The sequence below is a fragment of the Petaurus breviceps genome, unplaced genomic scaffold (genome assembly GCF_028583685.1).
Source record: "Petaurus breviceps papuanus isolate PSGF00001 unplaced genomic scaffold, PetGlider_PUasm1.0 126, whole genome shotgun sequence".
Classification (NCBI taxonomy): Eukaryota; Metazoa; Chordata; class Mammalia; order Diprotodontia; family Petauridae; genus Petaurus; species Petaurus breviceps.
Window position 1 is genome coordinate 2,712,200 of NW_027185655.1, and position 25,002 is coordinate 2,737,201.

Genomic DNA, 25,002 nt, shown 5'->3' on the forward strand with positions numbered 1-25,002 from the left:
TACACTGAAAATCCAAGATCATCATTTGGTATCATCTTTCAGATGTTACTGCTCTAAGCTCATTTTCCTGGCCTGTTATTACACATAATAAGTGAGTTGATTGGAGAATGCTTATAATAACACATTGTCAACCTTACATAGGATGTGTTTTTCAACCTTAAAACCTGGGAGGGTAAAATGATTTTCCTCAATGCCGATTGGTTGTGCAGATCCTTAATAGTGCTTTAAATTTGACCTTGCTAATCCAAATTTTCCAACAGGGAGAAAACTAAGTTTTAAGATTTTTCTTATATAACTCAATACCTGTATGAAGAATACTTTATTAAGAATTAAAGATCGTTCACTCCTCAAGTTCTCCCAGGCTTCTGAAATCATACTATTATCTACTATATACCGTTGAGTATATTTCTGAACAAGACCAAAACCAAGCTCACATCCCAGGGTACTCCATTCATATTGCAACTTCCAACTGGCTTTCGGTGAGTATTAGAGATTAAACAAGCAAGTGATTTGGTGCCTTCTGCTAGAATCAATCCATGGATGTATTATCGATTTAGTTGCTACAATGTCTTCATTATGAATAGAAGAATTATTTGGTAAAGCCTTTAATTCCAAGTTTTTATAGACATTTTTTCCTTTGAACTTCTTTCCTTCCAGCACATTTAGAAATCACCTAAGTTTCTCAAAAATGGTCATAGTCAAGACTTGCCAGAGTTGCTCTGAAAATTTCTTTTAATATAGTGACTGTCAAATTTTCTCTTCTCATCTTAGCTATCATTCTACTCTTTAAAGATTAAGATTATCTGTGATTTGGGGGCTTCTTCTGAGTTTGATAAAATGAAATACAGGAATCTTAAAAACTGTCTTTACTTGTAATTAGAAAAAAGATATAATATAAAATATAATATTAAAAAGATGTGACACAAAAAAGAAAATAAGAAATATAGGAATCTTGAATTTGCCTGAAGTAATCCCTAATGAGATCTGTGTCATTCATGAATCTCTTTATTTCCAATTCTTCTCATTCTGGGTCTGTGGTGTTGTTTTTTTCCTCAAGGGCTTATGAAAAACTTTTCCAGAGAATGTTGCTACTTCAGGGCAATCACAGAACATTTTCTCCTGAACTAGATGATGTGGTGAGTTTTCCCATTCACTTTCTCCAATGAGAGAATTTTGTACTAGAATTACACTGAGAAAGGAAAGATGCTGGTTACATGGGACAGGGACCCAGCTTATGGGAGAGTGCATGGAGAAAATGGGAGAGATGGCTCCTGAATCTTCATAAGCTAAAACTATGGCTTTCAGCTTAGTAAATTTCAATTTTGTGAAAATATATTAATGACAGTTGGCGATATCTATAAAATGAAAATGGTCATCTTCCTACATGTTTGTACTGTCTGTTAGTATACACTTCTTAGCAAAGAAGCATATGAAATTATAAAAATCCTATAGCTGAAAAGTTATGAGATGCAAAAATATACTTTATTTCTCCTACTAAATTATAAGTTCCTTGAGGGAAGGGTCAGTCAGTAGTCAAGAAGTATTTATTTATTAAGTACCTACTGTGTGCCAGTTACTATGCTAAGAACACAAAGAAAAGTAAAATGCAGTCCAAGTTCTCAAGGACCTCACAATCTGATCGGGGAAATAACACAAAAAATGACGTACCAACTAGACAGACACAGACAGACAGACAGACAGACAGACAGACAGATAGATAGATAGATAGATAGATAGATAGACAGACAGACAGACAGACAGACAGATAGACAGACAGACAGACAGATAGACAGACAGACAGATAGACAGACAGACAGACAGACAGACAGACAGATAGACAGACAGACAGACAGACAGACAGACAGACAGACAGATAGATAGATAGATAGATAGATAGATAGATAGATAGATAGACAGACAGACAGACAGACAGACAGATAGATAGTAAGTGGGAGATACTCAACAGTAGGAAGGCACTTGCATTAAGGGGGAATCCAGAAAGCTTTCCTGGAGGTGAGATTTTAGCTGAGACTTGAAGGAAGGTGGAGAGGAGGAAGGAAAGAATTCCAAACATTTGGAGCAGGTGAGTATCACTGGATCACTGTGAATGGATCAAGGTGTAAAAAGACTAGAGAGGTAAGAAGGGGTTAAGTTCTGAAATGCTTTGAATGCCAAATTATAGCCAGATTCCATATTTGATCCTGGAGCCACTAGAGTTTACTGTTTATTATTTATTCAGGTCCTTCCTCAGACCCATCCTTAAAGAGTGATCTTGGGCAAATTACTAGTATTCTGGGTAACTCTCTGGTGACCTGGTCAGACCAGCACGTTAGGATGATTTGACAGCAGAGTGGAGGATGGACTGAAGTAGAGAGACCCAGAAGAAGAGGTGTCTTATTTTTACTTGTACCCCTCCCCCACCTCGGGACTCACAACACTTAGCCCAGTGCCATGCACATCAGAGGATTTTAGATCTAGAGCTGGAAGGGACCCAGAGGCCACATACTCTCTATACAAATAAAGAAACTGAAACCCAGGTAGGTAAAAATGACTCTGCTGTGGTAACACATATAGAGGATGATAGGCAGGGTTTAAAGCCCCATCCTCTGACTCTGGATCAATGATCTTTCTACCAAGGTTCTTCCTTGCTTTTGAATTAAGAAATAGATTTTAAAAGTAATTGTAATCAATGACACTAAAATACAGGCAAGGAAATTCTGTCCTAGCATCTCTGTGCTGTGGAATAGTCGACTAAACATGATTTCATCTATCTTCTCATTTCTGAAGTGCTGGGTTGCCAACCAGAGCTGATCAGCAGGGAGGACAAGGATTGGCTGTTGCTGCTTTTGCTCTAGGAGACACTCCCAACTTCTTTGATTGACAGAATTTGATTGATTACTCCAAATTATATTCCGTAGCTGCACATTAGTCTAGAGTGCAGGTCATTGACCCTTAGCGTCAAAAAGACCTGAATTCAAAACATGCCTCTGACCACCAACTATCTGCATGGTCCTGGGACAGTGACATCTGTGTCCTTGGGCCAGCACCTATGGGGATTTGCCTACACTGAGGAGTGTGTGGATCTCTAGTACATTCTTATGTGTTATTTAGAAACAGCCTGGAAAAACAAAGTGCAGTAATTGAAATACTGAAATTGATCACCTGGCCTATGCTGGTCCTGCTAGGGGAAGCCACCAACAAGAATGTTGCTGGTTTAACACTTGTGAGATGTGTGTAAGCTAAGCTGGAATGGATGGCTAGTAATTAATCATCCAGGGTCTCTGAGCTGTGAATACCACTAAAGTTAGTCATTCGGGGTCATAATCATACGAGCATCATTTACATAAGTCTGAAAAATGTTTTGCATATGTTATCTTGTGAATAATAAGCTGACCAAAAAAAATAAAAGTAGATGGGGACATGGAGTGTCTAGGTGGTGCAGTGAATAGAGCACTGGCCCTGGAATCAGGAGGACCTGAGTTCAAATCCGGCCTCAGACACTTAACACAAAAAAACTAGCCATGTGACCTTGGGCAAGTCACTTAAAATGCCCTGCCTTCCCCCCTCCAAAAAAAAAAGCAAAAATAAAAAAATATATATTTTAAAAAGCAGATTGGGACAGCAGAAAAGGGAATGGAACAGTCCTGGAAAGTCAGCCTCTTGAAAAACTGTCAACACATCACTTAAGTGAGTGTGATGGGTTCAGCTTGGAGCATACTTTCTTTTTTTCCTGTTGTTTTAAAAATAGACCTTTTTTTACATCCCTTTCATTTCCAAATATATCCCTCCTCCCTCCCCAACACAGCAAACCTTCCCTTGTAGTAAATAAAGAAATAAATTAGGAAAAGGAGAAAAAGCAGTTTAACAAAACCCAACATCCTGAATGCATCTGCCAGTGTGTGCCATATTTCATGCCCATGATCCCCACCTTCACACAAATGGCCAGAGATACATTATCACAACGCTTCTTGGAGTGTACTTTCAATGAGATTGTGGATGCCAGTGGTCCTAAAAGTCTTAGCGTAATTTTAAGCCTTAATAACCTGCCCTAAAACTCTGAGGATACCAATGGCCTTCCACATTCTCAGGCTTGTGAATGAGGTCCATAAATGACTGACTTGACACCCTTTCTCTGTATTATTTCCCTTTTATTCTAACCCTACAGTCATCCGTGGTGATTACATGGAGTTACCTATATGATCTCCACGCACCAGAGAAACCCATATGGCCTCTTCAGTACTTTACTATGTTAAGAAGGTAGCTTGGTGTAGTTGGTAGAGGACTGGCTTTGGAGCCAGGGAGACCTGGACTCGGGTCTTTCCTCAGACCCATCCTCAACTTTCTAAACTAAACCACAGAAAAGGTGCCAGCCTTCATTAGTGGAGGCAAATACCAAAACCAATGAAATCACAGGTCTAATCATCATGCCGTAGTAGAGAAACAGCCTAGGATGGAGAGCCAGCCTTAGAAGCAGATGTCTGGTTAGGTCTCTGACACATCTAGGACCCTGGTCAACTCTCCAAGACTATAAGATGCAGAAAAGGCGTTGACCTTCCATTGTAGAATGAGGGCTCTATTATCAATGAAATCATAGCACTGGTGTCTATCCCTAGCCTATGACTTCATCAGTATGGGTCCTTCCTCTGCCTCCCACTATAATTCAGCAGATGGCCTTCCAGAGTCACTATGACCCCATAGAAGGCAATCCAGAGAAGAGCCTCTCCAGACTTAGCTATTCTGTTCTGAGGATGAAGTTACAGATAGGCCCATACTCCAAGGCCTTCCAGCTTGGTACATCCTGCTAGAAGCTTCTGTTACCCTCAGGACAAGATGAGGCATCAGAGGAGTGTGCAGAAGAGATCTATGCAAAAGCTAAAGGTAGCTAGCTCTCCAGGACCACCCCATCAGCACTCCCCAGTTCTCCGCTTTCAGGCATGAGTCCATTGTTGAGTCAAATCCATGTTTTTCTTCTTCCTAGAAGACCTGTGTTCAAGTTCCACTTTGACACATGCTAGCTATGTGATTGTGGCCAAGACTCAACCTCCCAGTAGGTACTGTTCAAAGGCTCTAAGTTGCAGAGAATGTGCTGACCTGAACTGGTAAAGGGAGTTTTGTCCCTTTAGTTCTCCCTGGGAGCCCCTTCTTGCAATGAAATTATAGATCCAATACCTATTCTTATTCCCATATGGAATAGCTCATAATCTCCAGGAAAGTGTACCCCCAAGCTCAGTGCTTTACATTGGGGTGGTGGGTATGTGTACATATATATACATGTGTTTATATACACATATTTTCATGTAACATATATGTGCTCGTATTGTGTGTATATATACTTCCATGTAACATATATGTATGTGTGCACGCATACATATATACAGGAAAATTCCCAGTTATTCAATAATATGAGAAAAATATCACGTAGTGAAAAAGAACTTGCTTGTAAGTCAGAGGACCTGAGTTCCAATCCTACCTCTGATGCTTCCTGTGTGACCTTAGATAATTTAAGCTCTCTGGGCCTAAGTTTCCTCAGCTGAAGAAAGGTAGGAATGGGTTGGATGAGATAGTCTCTGGGGTCCCTTCCAATTCTCAATATGATTTTTCAAGTTTATGGATTCTCTAGGACTTATTCTTCTCATAATTTTCCCCTTCTGTTAACTTTTTTTGTCATTTGATTATTTATTAGCAATTCTGCCTCATGAGGTCACAGCAAAGTGGATACAGCAGCAGGAACATTTCTCAATTGTCTTCTCCAACATCTAGATGGTGGGATAGTGGCTGTCTGCAAGGTTTCCTAAAATGTGGATACTGTCTCATAATGCTAAGACTTAAAAATCACCATTGCTTTATAGATACCAAGGGGAAAGATGAAGACTCTGCTGATGTTTCTCAGTCTGTTCAGTTGTTCCACTGCCATGCCTGTAAGTAGAGGTTTACAATTTCCTTTTCTTTGGGTTCTATGTTGGGAACAACTAGAGTCGTGCTGCCTTCATGACAGCATGATATCCTGCAAGTTACGTGGGTGCTCTCTGTCTTCCAGATGCACATGCCTCGAATGGGTGGATTTGGCAGTAAGAGTGAAGAGGTATGTTCAGCCTCTCCTTCCAGTAGAGTTGCAATGGGTAGAAGGAATAGGAAGAGAGGGAGGGGTGAAAAGATCGTTTTAGAGATGGGAGGAAGTATATAAGCATCTTGCCCAGCAAGTTCAGAAAGGAGGAAGCAAAGGGACTATTGGGGAAGCTTGCTTTCCTAATGAAATGAATCAATCATTTACAAGCATTTATTAAGTACTTACTGTGTACCATACAGGCTGTTATGTGGCTCAGTGGATAGAGCTCCAAGTCTGGAATCAGGAAGATGAATCTTCCTGAGTTCAAATCCAGCCTCAGACACTTTCTAGCTCAATGACCCTGGGCAAGTCACTTAGCCTCTTTGCCTCAGTTTCCTCAACTGTAAGATGGGGAATAACAGCACCTACCTCATAGTGTTGCTGTGAGGATGAAATGAGATGATATTTGTAAAGCACTTGGCACAGTGAGTGCCCAGAACACAGTAATACCTAATAAATGTGTATTCCCTCCCTCTCCTTCCATTAACTTATGACAATCCTTCTCGAGAGAAGACTGACTCCAAGTGTTCCTGGAGCCTTCTGATTTCGTGATTTTGAATTCTGCCATTTTCACAAAGTAGTGAGAGGCGCTCAGATCACTGTCCCTGGGGAATGTGGGTGTTGGGTGGCTAGGTGGAAGGGAAGAGAGACTGTGCTCGGGCCACTAACAGATCTCTCTGCTCACAGATGATGCGATATGGACAGTATGGTTTCATGCACACACATCACGTGAGTTCCCCTGTCATGCATCTTGGACCATCTTCTGTTTACATTCATGTTCTTCTCTAGGAAAGCTCTTCCTCATTGCCTACCTGTTTCAACAGTAACACAACAGATACAACAGGACCAAGTTGCAGCTAGGAGTTCTTGCCCCTGGGGCAAATTTAATTGGGATCTGTGTGTAGTTCAGTTCTCTCAAATTACGTGCAGGGAAGGCAGTCTTACCAAGTAACCTGCAGGAGGAGAACCGAGGGGGGTGCAAGGGAGAAGGGCAGGATCCCTGGGGCACCACATGGTGCAGGGCAAGGAGAAGACCCAAAAGTCTGCAGAAAATGGCAAAAGGGATAAAATGTGCCCCCTGGGATGTTGGCACTTTGGGACAAAGCCCCAATTAACCCTCCTTAGTTCCTGCTCTGTATAGGGGTCAGAAAAGAATCACTTTACCCCACTCCCCCAATGTCCTATTTTTCTTTTTCCTAACTTCCAACTCTTCTTCCTCAGAATCCATAAATGTTGACTAAAGTAGGCACCACACAAAGAGAATAGAGGGGCCTGATCCTTGGCCAGAGGGGCATGGTGAAAGGCATAGTGAATGGAGATGGTTGACATAGTGAATAGAGATCTTACCTCTGAGTCAGAAAGAGATGGATTCAAGTCCCGCCCCTGACACATCATGGCTACGTGGCCCTAATAATGTACTCCTAGCCAAGGAAACTCTACAAGAATCAGAGTTGTAAGTCAGGCAAGGTGGGATCTAGAATCAATGATTTTTCAAGTTTATGGATTCTCTGGATACTCAGTCTCTATTCCTCTCTTCCCTGTTGTTGGGTTTTGGTTTGGTTTGGTTTTTTTGGTCACCTCACCAATCATTTCATTACCAATAAAAAAAGGTTTATTTAAGAAAAGGAAAAACCCATGTTTACCCAGATTTTTAATCTTTTTCCTCTTTCTTACCCTTCTCTTCCTCTTTCTCCTTGATGTACATTCTATAGACATCACATCATATAATGTTAACTCAGCACAAATTCCTCTTGCAATCCTAATTGCACAGCCTGAACCAAATGATACAGGCTAGCAGAACTACCAGCCAAAACAGAAAATCTCTCATTCTTCTCCCCCGCCTCCTTTTCTTCTTTTTCCTTTTTTTTCTTCCTTGAGAAGTGAAATGAAACTCTCATATGACACTTCCACACAGATTTCACAGCTGTCAGAGCCCAGCTGGAGGCATGAGGTCTTTTGGTAGCCTCTCTCCCTGCTCAGGTTTGGGGGGTTGACACCAGGGCATGGGGATTTGTTCTCTGTGCTTTCAGAGGTCACCAGGTGTCATGGTGATCTAGCTGATGGGAATCTTCATCCTCAGCACCACATCCCTCCCACCCCCCTCACCATTGTCGTTACCCTTTCAGTTGGCACACTTCAGTCCTCTGTATGGATACAATATACATCTTGCCCAGCCGTTTCCACAGCTCCAGATGCCAATGTGGCCCCAGCCACCACCAAATGCATGGCTTCCCCAGAGTCCCATGCCACCAAATATACCAAGACCACAGATGAAAGCAGGGCACGGCCAGGAAATGCCAACACCCGACTCGCCACTACCAACGAAGCAAACACCAAAGTCCCCTGGGAAGAAGGGCCCAGAGGGCCCCCCTCGGCCAAAAGAGGAGGATGAAAAGCATCCGGTAAATGCTTGCTCTTTAGATTAGCAATTGAGTGTGAAAGAGAACTTGCTCCTTCTAGACAAGGGTCATCAAACTATATAATGTGGATAGAACTATATTGTCACATCTTTAAATTATCGTCATTATTACTATTATTATTAATAGCATTTATATAGCATTGCAAGGCTTGCAAAGTACCTTATATATGGTATCATTTGATCTCCATAGCAACCCCATGAGGTAGGTGCTATTATTGTCCCCATTTTACAGATGAGGAAATTAAGAAGCACTTAAAGTCATTTGTTCAGCATCACACAGCTAGTAGTGTCTGAGGTAGTATTTGAACTCAGATTCTCCTGGTTCCAGGACCAGAGTTCTATCGCCTGAGTGTTCAGTCATTTCCTACTCTTCGTGACCCTATTTGAGGTTTTCTTGGCAAAGTTACTAAACTGGTTTGCCATTTCCCTCTTTAGCTCATTTTACAGATGAGGAAACTGAGGCAAACAGGGTTAAGTGACTTGTCCAGGGTCATACAGCTGGTAAGTGTTTGAGACCAGATATGAACTTAGGAAAAGTCTTCCTGTCTCCAGGCCCCACACTCTATCCACTACACCACCTAGCCACCCACCCTAGAAGTTTCCTAGACTTTCTACACTACTGAAGGTAGTGCTGAAATCACTTCTTTATTCAACGGCTCAAACCATTCAGCCTTTACAATCATGTTACTCAAGGGAAATCGTAGTGATTCAAAGACGCAGCTCTATTCTGCTGTTTCTCTATTTAAGACAGAATCACTCAGGAATTTGTCTTGATTTGATGATACAGGTTTTGCAATAGAGGTTTTGTTCTTTCTCTGTGGGGAGAGGGGAAGGAAGGAGCAAGAGAAGGTGGATTTTTATTGATCAAAAAAATGATTTTTAAAATGTCGATTCCCCTGCCATATTGGATACGGCACTGGAATAAAAGTTCAGACCCTGACTGCTGACCGCTGTGTGACCTCCAGCAAGTTGCCTGAATGACTTAGGACTCAGTTTCCTCATTAGAAACTTAAGAGAATAGGCCAGCATGGTCTCTATATTTCCCCTACGAGTTAAAGGCCTAAAATTATGTCTTAGAAGCTCAATATGCAAGGCATGGAGGAGGACAACATGGGTTACCACTCGAGTGGGGTCCTGACTGGAGACAGGGAAGTGAAGTAAAGAGACTGAGGGGAAAGGGGCCAAAATCACCATTTAGGTGGAGTATGGGCCTCCCTAGCGGCAGCATCGAAGAGTAAATAGAGAACTTTAAGTCAGGAAGACCTGAGCTCAAATCCTGCTTCTGACACAGACTGACTGTGTCACCTTGAGCAAGTCACCTAACCCCCTAGTGCCCCTGGAAACTCTCTAAGATGGATGAAAGGAAGCAAGGGTTTGTTAAGCACCTACTCTGTGGCAGGCACCACGCTAAACACTTTACAGATAGTATTTCCTTTGATCCTCACAACAAACCTGAGAGGCAGGTGCTATTAGAGTTCCCATTTCACAATTGAGGAAACTGAGGCAGGCAGAAGTGAAATGATTTGCCCAGGGTCACACAGCTAGGAAGTGTTTAAGGCCACATTCAGACTCAGGTCTTCCTGATTTGAGGCCTAGCCCTCTACGACTGTAGGACATTTGAGTTGTTGAGAGAGAGAGAGAGAGAGAGAGAGAGAGAAACAAATAAGACAGACAGGATAGAAAAAGTACATGAATAGATAATAGCTAGATAGATAAATAATAGAAGATAAAGATAGATGATAGATGGATGAATAAAAAATAAATGAAGATGACATGATAGGTAAAGAAATAGATAAAAAGTAAATGAATTGATGATAGGTAGAGAGAGATAAATAAATCAGTAAATGAACAGAAGATAGATGAATGAACAAATAGATAAGTAAATTAATAAATAAATTAACAAATCAATAAATAAGTAAATTGAGTAAAAAAAATAGACATAGATTCACTGATGTCATTTTTCATTGACCTTTTAAACCCTTTTATATTTCTCTCAAACTCTTTCTCCAGCAATACCCACCATATGGTAATGGGATGTTTCCTTTTCACCAACCACCCTGGCAGTTTCCACAGGTGAGTCCCATTTTTTCAAACCCTTATTAAGGAAGATTAGCATTTTGCCTTTGAAGTTAATATGAGCTTCTCAGACAGTAACAGAAACATGACTCTTAGAATAAGTCAGCAATTTAACCAAAAATCACCGATCAGGTCAAATACCTGGCACCATGTAGGTTAAAAAGGCCAAAGGGCTGGTCTCCTGAACCTTCAACCCATCAAACTGACATCATGTAAAAGCAATGGGATGGAGGAGGAAGAGACCTGCCTTAGGGCCAGGAGAAGCCGGCTTCAGGTCTAGGCTCCAGTACTTAGGATGTGATTTCAGGCACTTTTTCTAAACCAAGTTTCAGTTTCCTCATCTGTAAAATGGGGCTAATGATCTTCACAATATCTACCTCACCGGCTTGTAAGAGCTTTATAAACCCTAAAGCACCAGGTAAATGGGAGTTACTGTTCGATAGACATAGCATAAATTTTACCAGGGATAGGGATAAGATTCAATGAACACCCATGTGAGCATTTTCTGTGCAAAGCCCTGGGAGGACAAAGAGAAAAGGGGCTGACTTTCTGATGGAGGGGAAGCAGCACTCCCAGAGGAGGAAACTCCCTCTTCCAATGCAGGGAAGCATTTACTACCTTCTCTGAAAACTGGCAGTCTTAAGAGAGTTGCCTAGGACACTGAGAGTCAGAAGTCAGTCAACAAGCATGTTAAGCCCTCACCATGTGTCAGGCACCAAACTAAATATTAGGGACACAAAGAAAGGACAAAAAAAAACATTCTAATGGGCAAGAAAATATGCAAGTGATTAGTTATGTACAAAATGTATACAAAGGAAATAATAACTGAAGGTGAGGAGAAGCATGATGAACACAATGGTCAACCAAAGAAACCAAATCCACCAGAGAAAGCTGCCCGTCAGAGACAACATTGAGCTGGGGTTTGGTGGGAAGTGGTATAAAGACACAGGAAGCCTAGAAGGGCCATCAGGGCCCTATGGAGCTGGACACAGGGGTTGTCTTGGCCACATGTGTTGGTGAGGAGAGAGGATTCTGGGCATGTGGGAACAGCCTGGGTCAGGCTGGGAGATAGGAGATGGAATGTTGGGTGTAAAGAAGAAAAGGAGGCCGGTGTGGCTACGTGTAGGTTGTGTGAAGGGAGTAGGAAGCTGAAAGACAAGAATGCAACAGCTTGTGAAACACTTTAAATGCCAAACAGGAGTTTATTTTGGTTCAATAGAATCATTGGAGCTGTCTAGATGGAACTGGCTGCCTCAGAAGGTAGTGAATCCTCCAAGAAGGAAGGATGAATAATCCATCCTTGGCTCACATGGGGAGGTGGGGGACTTGGAGTAGATGGAGTTTAAGGTCCCTTGGAAGTCTGAGATTTTATTATTCTATGCACAATAACCCCTATCACTCCCACAGAGGAATTACAGATAAATATATATATATATATAGAATATAGAATTATATATTGGAAACATTTAATATATTAAATATAAAATTATATATTAGAAACATAGAACTACATAAAATATGTAAGAATATAAAATTATATATAGAAATACAACATATATAAGCATATAGACTTACATATCAGAAATGTATTAAAATATAGAATCATATACTGAAATATGTTAGAACATAGAATTGTATGTTGGAAACACGAATATATTCAAACAGAATTATATATAAGAAATATAATATATATTAGAATATAGAATCATATATTGAAATATAAGATACATTAGAATATATTAAAATATGATATACATTAGAAATGTATAACATATTAGAATATAGAATTATATTTAGAATATATAGAGAAAATATTAGAATATAGATTATATATTAGAAATATATTTATTATAACAGAATCATATAGGAGAAATATATTATATATACTAAAATACAGGCTAACATATTAGAAAAATAGAAATATATTAGACTATAGAATTACACATAAAATATATTAGAATAACTATATGTTATAAATATATTAGAAGTATATAATTATATATTAGAAATATACATATTTCTAAATACATATTATTTTAACATATAAACATGTTAGAATACAGAATTGTATATTTGACTATGTAAATATATAAATAAATTGCCATAGAGCCATTTTGCAAAAATAATGCTGAGTTGGATTCTTTATGACCTTCTGTTTGAAACTTTCCATTTAAAAACAGCAGCAACAACAATTTGATTGCTCCCATTCTAATCAGCTTTTTTATCACTGGAATTTTAAAATATGCCCTGAGAGTCAATAAATGTGACAAAGGAAAGTTCTTGGCCACTTGTCAAAAAAAAAAATACAGTAAGAGTTAGATCCATGTGACTTTGTTATAAACGTTGGCACTGGTTTTTCTCACTTACAGATGTATAACCCAGGAGGCTTTCCACCAAACCACCCATTTCATGGAGTAAGAATTTATTCCATTTTTCTTCTTTCAAAGCATTTGTTGTATTTAAGTATACTAAAGCCACAGAGAGGGAAAGTATTTCATGAGGATGGTACTGGAACAATGCACCCTTTTCTAGCTAGAATACCCCTGAGGACTGTGGCAAAGGGAAATTCTCTGTCAGGTTTTCCCCGGGTTCTGTTCCCACTACACAGTCTGGTTAGGGATATCTGTCTTGACCCAAGGAGACTCCCATGGTGGTGACCTAGGGAAGGTTAGCCAGGCAATTCTACTGCAAGTCATTCACTCAAGCCCCCCACCTCCCATAATTGGGGTCACTCCAGATGTGATACCCCACAGATAAGAGAGCCTCTTCATCTCCATCAGTAGGTCCTCTCCTGGAGAGGCTGTATGTGTGCACAGGGGGCTGCCTGCATGATGGTCCTGGGAAGAAGGTACCTCAAAAGTCATTCTCCATCTCAGAGGATGGGGATCTGACACTTTTGTATTTGTCAGTAAAATGAGACTCCACTGCACTTCTGATTCCTTTCAGGGATCCAGATAACACCAGGCTGAGCCCAAGAGCATTACACTCATGACACACAGAAATTTGTGGCCCCCAGACAAGCAAGTGACAATAAACTGAGTCAATGCTCCTACTGTTAGAGGCATCTGCTTGGCACAGTGGATAGATAGAGCACCAATCCAGGAGTCAGGAAGACCAGAATGGAAATCTTGCCTCAGACACTTCCTATGTGACCCTGGGCAAGTCCCTTGATCTGTGTCAGCCTCAGTTTTCCTTATCTGTCAAATGAGGGTAATAACAACACCCACCTCACAGGGTGATTGTTAGGATCAAATGGTATAAAATGCATGTTTGAATGTTCTGTAAGCCTTGGAATTCTTCTCTATTTTATGGGTGGGGAAGCTGAGGTCCAGAGAGGTGATGACCTGTTACTCATTACTTGCTGCTTCCAAGTCGTGTGTTCTTTCCTCTGTAGCATTCTGGCCCACTTTAAAAAGCGAACATTGCCATTCAAATAACAGCTTACAGCTGATAATAGATATTGTTATCCTCATTTTAATTCCATTTACTGAGCATTTACTAAGCACAAAGGTAAGGCCCAAAAATAATATGCCCCAGTGGATAGACTTGGAGCAAGGAAAACCGAAATATAAATTCTACCACTGCCATATATGTACTAAATTGGGGAAATCACTTAACTTTCCAGAGTTCTAAAGACCATAAGTGGCAGTGTAAATGCCAGTCTAGCTTGGTAGAGGAAGTTTTCTCAGCTGAAGTTCCCTAGATCAATGAAACCATAGACCCAGTCCCCATCCCCATAAATGTGGGATATGGTCATGAAAGACTGGCCAATGAGGCCAGTCCTCATCAGCCAAAGACTTTGTGCCTGCTCAATCCAGACTGGGCTTTTGGGCCAGTCCCTGACTACACTATCATTGTGATTGTTAGATAGTGTCAGATAAAACAAACTTGGGTAATCCAGGAACATGAAAGTTAAAGATGCCTGATGGATTGCTCACCCCTAAGAAACATAGTGCAATTCCTTCAAAAGTGATCAGTGCCAGAAATGTACAAGTAGTTCTCTTTGGTCTTCATTGAATATCTTTTAATTGACTTGACCATGTTTTGCCCCTTTCAGCGTGTGCCACCTGGGTATGGACGTCCACCAGTCAGCAATGAGGAAGGAGGGGTAAGTAAAATTCAAACCGTAGACCATCACTAGAAATAACCCTTTACCAGTATTCTCCTTCTGTTCAGGGGTCCTACAAAGAAAGCCACTCCACAGACACTGAATCCATCCAAGAAGCATTGGCCTTTGTGCCCAAGGCTCAAAGGAAATTAGATGGTGGGAGAAGAGAAAACCAAGCAAAGAAGTCAATAGCAATTTAACATAATCTGTCTCTTCATTGTATTCTCTTAATCTTTACCTGTGAGAGAAACATAAGAGTATCCAAAATCTATTTTCTTAGTCTAATAACATTGGAAACAGTAAAAGGAACCCAGGATAGCATAGAATTATATTTTTCAAAACTAGAAGCAATCATTGAGGTCAACTCATTCACCTTCCTCATTTTACAAATGAGAAAACTGAGACCTTGGAAGGTTGTACAACATTTCAAAGGTTACACATTTCATTAGTGACAGAGTGAGAATTAGAATCCAAGTCTTCTGAGGATAGTTGAATGATAGTGTTACAGATTAATGGTCTGACGTTCTGATTTTACGGGACAAGAGATCCATAGATCATCATTATTAAAATGTAAATTACCATAGCTGGGCCTCTGCTGGTCCTGAGCAATGTAGACAAGCATAAGCTCTAAGAGCCAGTCATCTAAGCCTTCTGAGGGTATTACTTCCCACATTGCCCTATCTACCTGACTCACCACCTTGAAATATTAGGTTCCATTAGATCTGTGGGAATGGGGCTTCTAGGTGTCAGTCATTGAAGCCTATGCTACCATTAGAAAGGATGGTCTCTGGGCCAAGCACCATGAAACATTCCTGGAAATACAGGCAATACAGAAAGCACCTCAAATTTGCTTTTTAAGGATAAAGACATTAGAAGTAGGCTTCGGAAGGGTAAAGATGAGGAGAGACCTCAGGGCACAGGATCATAGATCTAAGTGAGAAGATACCTCAAAGGCCAGCTAGTTCAATCCCTTTCATTTTACATATATTTACAAGTATACATAGAAATGTATACTTGAATACATGTTTGGAACAGGGGTTCTGTTTTTCTTTCCCTCTCAATGGGGATAGGGAGGAAGTAGGAACAAAATAAGATGTATTTCCATTGATTGGAAAAAATAAAAATTTAATCTACAAAAAGGAAATGAAAGAGTTGGGAAAATCTATAGTTGAAAAAGAAATGGTGGCCTAGGAATATTTGTCAAAGATGCAAGGCCACATGAGGGGAAGAGACCTCAGCACACCACTTTACGCAGGAAGGAGGAACTAAAATTCCTGGACACTGGTCCACAGATACCCCAGGTCATGTTGAGTCTACTGACAAGGAGTCTCACTGCAGGCACAGAAGTAAGATGTGGCCAGACAAGGGAAAAGCTCACCTCTTTTTCATCTACTGGATAAAGGAGGAAAGCTATCCGGTAGCATACTATTTTAAGTAATTATCCTTGCCAACTAGATGCTAATCTCAAGGAGTTTTTTTTTCTATGTGATGAAGAACAAGTGGTATTTGAGCCTTCTAAATTTTGTCCCCCTGATTGCCCTATGTTGTGATGGTTCTATCTGTCATTCATCGCAGCATAGATATAGATAGATGATGATGATGATGATGACAATGAAGATAGACGATGGATGAATATATAGGTCATAGAGAGAGAGCTACATGGGTAGAGAGATGGGTAACTTATAGGTAGGTAGGAAGGTGGATGGATGGATGGATGGATGGATGGATGGATGGATGGATGGATGGATGGATGGATGGATGGATGGACAGAGAGGCAGACAGACAGATAAACAGATGAGAACTAGATGGATGAGAGATGGATAGATGGGAGAGAGAGAGGAGATGGCAGCAAGTCCTTTCTAAAAATGCCATTATAAAACAGCCCCTGGCACAGTCTGTTAGGACAAGAAGATGTCTATTACAATAGCAGGCATGCCAGCTGTGGCCTCGGAAGGCCTGGCTGGGCTCCTGTGCCAGCTGTGCCAACTTACAGTCCTTTTGGAAGTTGGAAACCACTTTAGTACTCTGAGCTTCAGTTATGACATACACACTATATCTATCACAGGGCCTTAGAGTTTGAGCTATTTTTATCATAGTTGTATTTAAACAAAAATACTGTATTCAGAGTGGTGCAATGGATAAAACACTAGGCCTGGAGCCAGGAAGCCCTGAATCCAAATCCAGTCTCAGACACTTATGTAGCAGTGTGACCCTGAGTAAGTCATTTAACTGCTGCCTGCCTTAGTCTCCCCAATTGTAAAATGGGGATAAAAATAGCAACTACTTCACAAGTTTGCTGTGAGGATGAAATGAGGTCATATTTGTAAATTGCCTGGCACAAAAGAGGCATATAAATTGATTATTATTGTTTTGGTTCTTATAGCAGAAAATTCTCAGGGTATGTTTGGACCAGATTGGGAAATCTCTAGTATACCATTTTTTCCAACCCATGATTTCCTCTAGGACCTCAGACATGGCACCATACCTGTCTGTCTCTCATTTTTTTCTACCTATAACATGAGAATAACTCCTTCCCCCAAAAGTTTCTATAGTAATAAATCTGATTAGAGTTCAGCCTTCTGGCTAAGATCAAATGTGTGTGTAGACAAGGAGACCCAATTTATAGTTCTGGCTTTTTCTATTACTATGGATATGGGGAAGTCCTCTGTGCATTCGTCTGGCCTCATCTGCTGGCCTAGATAAACTCAAAGATTCTTCTCGCTCTAGTATTCTGGGATTCTGTGAGTTTATGATTCTATTCCCTGCTTAAAGTACCAAGTGTAACATGAACACTAAACAGTAATATCCTCTGACCAAACACACACATAAACCAGGGCCGGTGTTACCCAGAGTGGGCAGCTGCCTACATGATGCAACCGTAGGGACTCAGGAAGGTTCCTTGTTTACAAGAATACTTTCCCCATGATGCTCATCAGTGCTTAGAATTCCTCCAACAGGAGACAATTGGAAGTAAGATTTAAAAAGAAACACCCTCAGGAAAGGTGACAATTAGGAAATTGATGCTAAGGTGTAAGTTAGTAGTAGCGGCTCCTCTCCTGACTGTAGGTTTGCCAAGGGTGTGGGAGTTGGGACCTGAAAGATATGGGAAGATGCTGTGAAAGGGAGAAAGCTTGAGAATGTTAAGGCAAGTTCTGCTTACTTCACAATTCTGCCTGGGACTGCTCTGAACATGACTCACAGCCCATCAAGGAAGATGCTTGAAGCAATCCAAATGGTTTTGGCCAGCTGACTTTTTCTGAATGCCTACCCAGTTTGGGATCTTTATGGGGGATTTTGGTACAGATCTGTGGTTTCATAGTTACTACATAGTTACCAAATCGAATTATTTCACTGATATAAGGAACTTGGAAGTGAGAAAATTCCTTCTCCCAATGCAAGTCAACACTCATCTGCAGCTCACTCTTAGAGAGTTGCCCACAACACAAAGAGATTAAGTGATTTGCCCAGGATCACACAGCTAGTACATGTTAGAGACAAAACTTGAACCCAGGTTTTGCTGGCTTTGGGGATGGTTCTTTGGCCACTATGCCATGATATCTAGAAACTTAACATAAGAAAAAAAGATTATTATTGAGAGTGGTAGTCAAAGCTAAGGTGATATTAGATAAATTCAGAAAGGATGTGACTCTTCACATCAAAAATGTCCGAAGAAAGTTGAGTGACAGAGAGAAATTCCTGGCTTACTTCTTTCTCCCTACAGAACCCTTATTTTGGCTTTTTTGGATATCATGGATTTGGAGGGCGATCCCCCTACTACTCAGAAGAGATGTTTGAACAAGACTTTGAACAGCCCAAAGAGGAGGATCCACCGAAAGTGGAGAGCACCACCTCGGCCCCTCCCCCTAACACCACAGCCCTTGAGAACAATTCAACTCAACCAACTGTACCTGGCCCCGGAGGGAGCCAAGGTGGGAATGAGACCAGCCCAACAGGGAAAGAGGCTCAAGATCAAAACCCCGGGAACAACCAAGGAGTGCATCCTGGAGTTAATTCCGTTCCTGCTGTTAATGTCTCAGGTCATGATGTACAAGGTAGCCAGTTCCCCCAGGTCCCAAGTCAGCCAAATGTTTTTGAAAACTCTCCAAACCCTAATTTTAGAGGCTTTCCTGTGAGCAGACAATGGAGCCAAACAGGACTCCCTTCAGCACCTAGAATGAGTGTCCCTTTTTATAGAACGTATCCCAGTCAAAGGACCTACCCATGGCATAATTTGGCCTATGTAAGCAAACAAATAGCTCGCCCAGGAAATACAGCTTTCCAAAAAGCTTATCCTTTCATTTCAAAAAGCAATTCTCCCAATCATCTATCAAATCTAGCAAATAACAGACAAAAACCCCAGAGTCCAACCAAACAACCCGAAGAAACAAATGGTGGGTCAGCAGATCCCAAGCATGTCACTCCCCATAGAGATGAGCAGACTCAAAGCCCAAAAGAGAATCCAACAGCTCAGAAAGAAAGAACAACCATTCCTACAAGGGTTCCAGCCAGCACCTGGAGAAACTCGCAAGGTTATGAAACTAACAAATCAAATTACAAATTACCTCCTCCAGAAGGCAGCCCTCCGGTACCAAGTGTCAACTCAGTTGACCAACATGAAAATGCTTATTATCCAAAACCAGATCCCAGGAAATTCCCAGCTAGTATACAAACATCAAATCTTCCCAAGGGAATAGTTTCAGAACCAAGAAAAGATCCATCTGATACTGAAAATAATCCACCAGAAATAAAACATGAGACCCACAACCCTGCATACACTGAGGAAGGCCCTTATCCTCCAGAAGTCTTCTTTCCTGGAGTCAACACATGGAACCCCCCACAAGGGTCTCCAACTTTTGAGGATGAAGCCGTGAGGCAGGAAGGCACTTTACCTTATCCAGCCCTTGGGGTAAGAGGAAATGCCGCCTACCCGGAATACACCCCCTATGATCCCCAGGGGAGCTCTCCTTATGCTAGAGGAAATGTGTGGCATGAGCGAGATGACCTTCCTGGTACTTTCAGGCCGGCAGGCCAATCAGGAAACCCATCACACTCTCTGAACACTCCTTCAGGTCAGAGACAGCCACCATCTGACAATGAAGAGGATCCGATTGACCCAACAGGGGATGAACTTTACCAGGGACCTGATACATGGGGGAAGGAATCCAACTTCAAAGACAGAGAAGTTAGGTACCGTGAAAAATACCTGTATGCCCCAAGTCATGGATCTCAGCCAAAAGAATACCCCCAGCATCCCACAAATAACTTACCAAGGCACAGAAAATATCCTTATGGTGAATATTATCCCTGGCACCCAGAAGAGCGGATGCCATCTTACAAAATGGCTCCTCCACTAACACCACCAGGAGAAAAAAGTGGGTATTATTATCCTCCTAATACCTTTGAACAGGAAGAGACTATGCCATCTCCTTCTTGGGGGTCATGGGACCAAAAGAATTATATCCCAGCAAAGAAAGGAAGAGTGCCATATTACAGTAGAAATTTCTGGGGTCAAGTCATCAATTCACACAAATCCATAGCAAGTGCCCTGAGTCAAAGAGAAAATCGACCCCTTTCCAGCAGCTTTCCAGTTGGGCTTAGAGGAAACCCAACATATCAAGAAGTAGAGAGCCTCAACTATGACAGTGATAAAATTAACAGGGTCAATTTACCTGAGGAGGGACAGTTTACTGTCACAGAATCTGTGATTCAAAACAACCCAATAAATCAAAGAGAAGCAAATCCATATCCCCCAGCCAGCCAAAGAAATCCCTGCTGCGCTGGTGACCCCACAGGACTCAAAGACAGCCCTCTTGTACCACTGGACTATTCTCCACCCTTTGGTCTTGTTTGGGGGGAATATGGAGAAAGAAATCCAGTATATACAGAGGGCACTCACACTAAGCATGCTAGACATATCATCTACCCCCCAGGCATCCAATCCAACCAACGAAATAGTTCAGAGAAAAATCTACCTGAGGAAGAAGGGAATCCAGATCCCTTCAGGGATGACACGGTAACCTTGAAAAAAAGCTCACCATGTTCTAAAAGGAGTGAAGAAGGCCAGGTGGGAAGTGTGGCTTTTTCTGAAGTCGACTCCCTCCAAGAAAACACACCATGCAGCAAAAGTACCCTCAGAGGAGATGGGAACAGCATCCTGGCAAAAATATTTGGCACCGACCAGTTCAGTGAAAGAACCAGTAGCCTTATTCCTGAGGAACTCGAGGCTCCTGAAGAAAGCCCCAAGCCAGAAAATATCCAAAGTGAAGGGGAACGAAGTGAAGTCCGCATGAAACAGAAGGGAGTACCTACCATCCAAAAGGTGCCATGCCTCCACTCCAAGCTAGAAAACCATCTCCCTTCTAGCACAGACTCTCCATTTGGCATGAGAAGACCAGGCCTATTGGATGGAGACCCAGCAATGGCCTCTGCCCAGCCCGACAGCACATTGTCTGGACTGGCAGCCATAGAGCATCTTGATGACACCAATACAGACCCACTCATTCCCTCAGATATGCCTCTTTCCTTTCTGTCTCTTCCAAGAGAGATTCCAAGAAATGCAGAGCTTCAGATGCCGGACTGCCTGCTGCTTCAGAGCTAGGGACCCTCTAAGAAGATAAATGGCATCTTATAGCAGTGGCTCCCAAACTAACTTTGCATTGCTAAGACTCCTTCAGGATCAGAACATATCTGGTGACCAACACTCCTTCCATACACCTCACATTTCCTAGTCACGGAAGCCTTGATGGTCTTGGGGAAAATCCCTAGCTAATCAGGCTATTTGCAGAAGCCCAGCATGGTTATACAGGGATGACTGGATCTTGTACTTATGTGGCAAATTGCAGGGGTACAGCCAGTCATCAAGGCTTAGAGAGGCCCATTTTACCCATCCTAGGTACTCTCTGCTTGCTGATGCCTCCCATTTCGATGAAGATGCAACATTTGCAAAACAAGTGGCTTCTGCAAGAATTGGAAACCTCAGGAACTCTCCATTTGAGTGTGGAATTCTCTGCTTGGTCTAGCCTGATCTGTGTAGTTTTTCACTTTTTTCTGATTTGGATCTTTGCTAGAATGTTTTTCCTATTTCTTTCTCATTTAAGGTTCTCTTTGTGGCAGGAGAGGCAATGTGGCAGGTAGATGAAAAGCTGGCCTTAAAGCCCACATCCTGCCCCTGGTTCATCCAGGCTCTGTGACACTGGGCAAGGTCTTAACTTCTCTGTGCTCTCTAGACAATTTTTTTTCTTTTTCTTTTTCTTTTTCTTCTTCTTCTTCTTCTTCTTCTTCTTTTTTTTTGTTTTTTGGAGGGGGGAGGGCAAGGCAATTTCAGTTAAGTGACTTGCCCAAGGTCACATATAAGTGCTAAGTGTCTGAGGTCGGATTTGAACTGAGGTCCTCCTGACTCCAGGGCCAGTGCTCTATTCACTGTGTCACCTAGCCGCCCCTCTCTAGACAATTTTCTAAGGCTATAAGTTGCAAAGAAGGGGCTAGCCTGCCTTAGTGGAAGGAGTTTCTTCACCCTAAAGTTTCCTCCACAAATGAAATCACAGGTTCAGTCCCCTGTAGATTGCTTTCTCCTCCCACCTCCTTCTTTCTCTCTTTATCTGACATTTTCTCTTCTGTCTCCTTTAATTTTTCTTTCTTTCTCCTGTCTCTGATTTCCTTATCTTTCTTCCTTTGCAGCATGACTTTCATAGTACTTCCTACTCTCATATTGACTTCATTCTCCTACCCTATGAGCTGCCTTTCTTTATGGTCTTCTCTCCCTCTGAGACTTCTAATTTCACTCACTGCATTCTCTCCCTTTACCACTCAGTTTCTCTCTCTCCACTATGAACACATTCTTCTCCACTCATCCTGTTCCCAAGTGCACCACCTCTCTGTGTCTCACAGCTTTATTTTAATCTCTTTCTCCTTCCCATTTTTCCCCTGATCAATTGCTGCTACCCTAAAAGTCACTGGCTTGAAATACACTTCACTACTGAGTACATTTCAGGAAAAGTTAGACAAACATGGACCCCTCTTTTTTCTTTCAGTTTTACTATTGTCTCTTTAAAGTAGAGCCTTCAAAAAATCATGGAGAATGGTGGAAGGGAAATAAATTCATTCCAAAACTAGAAATTCTTTCTTACTATAGAGATGAGCTGAGCTGAGCAGCTCTGAAGAAACTCTCTGGAGGCAAGGCTTAGTTAGAAGAGGGAACAAAGACTGAAAAGGCTGCCATTTTGGGACTCACACATCCAGAAACCAAGGTCACAATCTTCAGAGATGTCCTCTCCTGCCTATTCAGTCACAGTCCTCAGGATTCTGGGGCAGTTTGGAAAACACTGTCTGAGACAAATCAGATAACACCTTGTCACAGAATAAATGGCTCTATGGGGATCAGATTCTGATGCTAGTACCATAAAAGATAGCCTCTCTTTGTGTAGAACAGTTTTTCTCAGGCATGCTGTCTTATTCTGCTGGTTATATAAGAATTTGATGTCCAATAGACATCTCTATGTAATTTTACTTAGATGTTCTGGATTTTGAGATTAGTGGCACTTTGAACCATGGACAAAATCCTTCTTGCCTAAAAGTGCTAAGAAACACAAATTACCAAAGTGCAAGTGTTATCTGAGTTAAAGAGTTGTTTTAATTTTAAACATGATCCTGAGAAAGCTAGTCATCAGAAGAAAAAAACAACTCACCTGCATACATTTCTCTGGGCAAGTTCAGGCTATTGTGAGAGCATAATATTGGTAAGGCACTAGCCCAGTGCCCGTCATAGTAGGTGCTTAATAAATGCTTGTTCCTCCTACGCCTCTTGTAAGAGCATAATATTAGATTCATGATAGATTGGGAGATGCCATTTTATCCGGGAAACATCAATGTTTCTACCTTTGCATTTGTACAGCACTATGTAACCTCTTTGGGGGCGGGGATTTTGTCTTGTACTTTTTATATACATATATATGTAATGCCTTGCACATAGTAGGTGATCAATAAAGATCAATCGGTTAATTGATTGACAATCTTCTTTCAAACCATATTACATTCTTTAGTAATAACTGTTGTCTCCCCCATTAATTGTAAGCTCACTGAGAACAGAGGCTGGTTTTTCTTTTACTTTCTTTGTATCCCTAGCACTTAGCATAATGCCTGATTCATATTAGGAACATAATAAATGCCTGTTGACTGTCTGACTGATTGACTGACTAACTGCCAGCAAAGATGGGGGCCATGACAGGTAGAGAGAACTTGATAAATTGCTTTATAGACTGTTTCTGTTGCAATGCAATGCAGTATCTCAGGAAAGGAGATACCATGATACAGGAGAAAGAGGACCAGTCTTGGAGAGACCAGGGTTTGAATCCTGCCTCTGATATTAAGTAGCCTTGTACCATAGGCTTGCCACTTCATTTTTCCAAGCCTAAGTTTGCTCTTGTACAAAATGGGAATGATGCCAATATTACATGCCCCAAGAGGCAAGGCAAGTCGACAAGTATTTTTTAAGCACCTGTTATATGCAGGGAGCAAGATCCTTCCTTAGGGTCAGGGAGACTTGGGTTCAAGTCCTGCTTCTGACACATTCCAGTTATGTGACCATGGGAAATGGTGATTTAAATTCTGTGTTTTAGGTGATTTCCTAATATAAATGGCAGTAGAGGTGTCGATCTGCATTGATACAGGGAATTTCTTCATCAGGAGTTCCCTATACCAGTGAAATCACATCCAAAACCAAAAAAGACCCACCTTCCAGCATTGTTGAGAAGATCAGTGAAACACTAAATGTAGTATACTATGAAAACACCCAGAATTATTATCATCATCATTCTTCTGACATACCAGCAGCCTTCACCAGGGCCAGGCCTAAGCAATATTCGTCTTCAGGTCCACAGGGAGTCTTAACTAATATTGAGCAAATGGGGCTTTGTCCAAGGTGCTGACCAGACTAAGGGGGGATGGTGTGCCTCTTTCCTATAGAGGCAGCAGACCACAAGCCTTACAAATTCTTCACTCCTGGAAGACCATAGTCATGACATTCCCCTCCTGGGATACCTTCCCCCACAACTCCCTTAAGAAAGATCAGCTCTGGAATGGGTCCCAACTCTCATCACCTACAGTCAGGTTGTCCTCTGAGTCATTGCCTCCCCCTTCCTGTAGTGGAATTTGTTCCAAGTGCCTGACAGAAAAATGTATAATCACACAAATCAAATTTCCGTTTTCCAAATCAAATTGGTCATGTTGAAGAGAGATATAGAAGTGTATATGGTCGCATAAGCACGTGTGTACACATGCATGCGGATAAATAACACA

At 41.5% G+C, this 25,002-nt stretch overlaps 1 protein-coding gene across 1 annotated transcript; it reads left to right on the forward strand.

Annotated features, from left to right (window-relative positions):
• Positions 1–1,082: 1,082 nt before the first annotated feature.
• Positions 1,083–21,307, forward strand: ENAM (enamelin). The gene is made up of 8 exons (XM_069098110.1): positions 1,083–1,136; positions 5,850–5,918; positions 6,038–6,082; positions 6,794–6,835; positions 8,233–8,508; positions 10,536–10,598; positions 14,659–14,709; positions 18,431–21,307. The coding sequence occupies exons 1-8, from the start codon at positions 1,083–1,085 to the stop codon at positions 21,305–21,307; spliced, it is 3,477 nt and encodes a 1,158-aa protein (XP_068954211.1).
• The last annotated feature ends 3,695 nt before the right edge of the window (positions 21,308–25,002 follow it).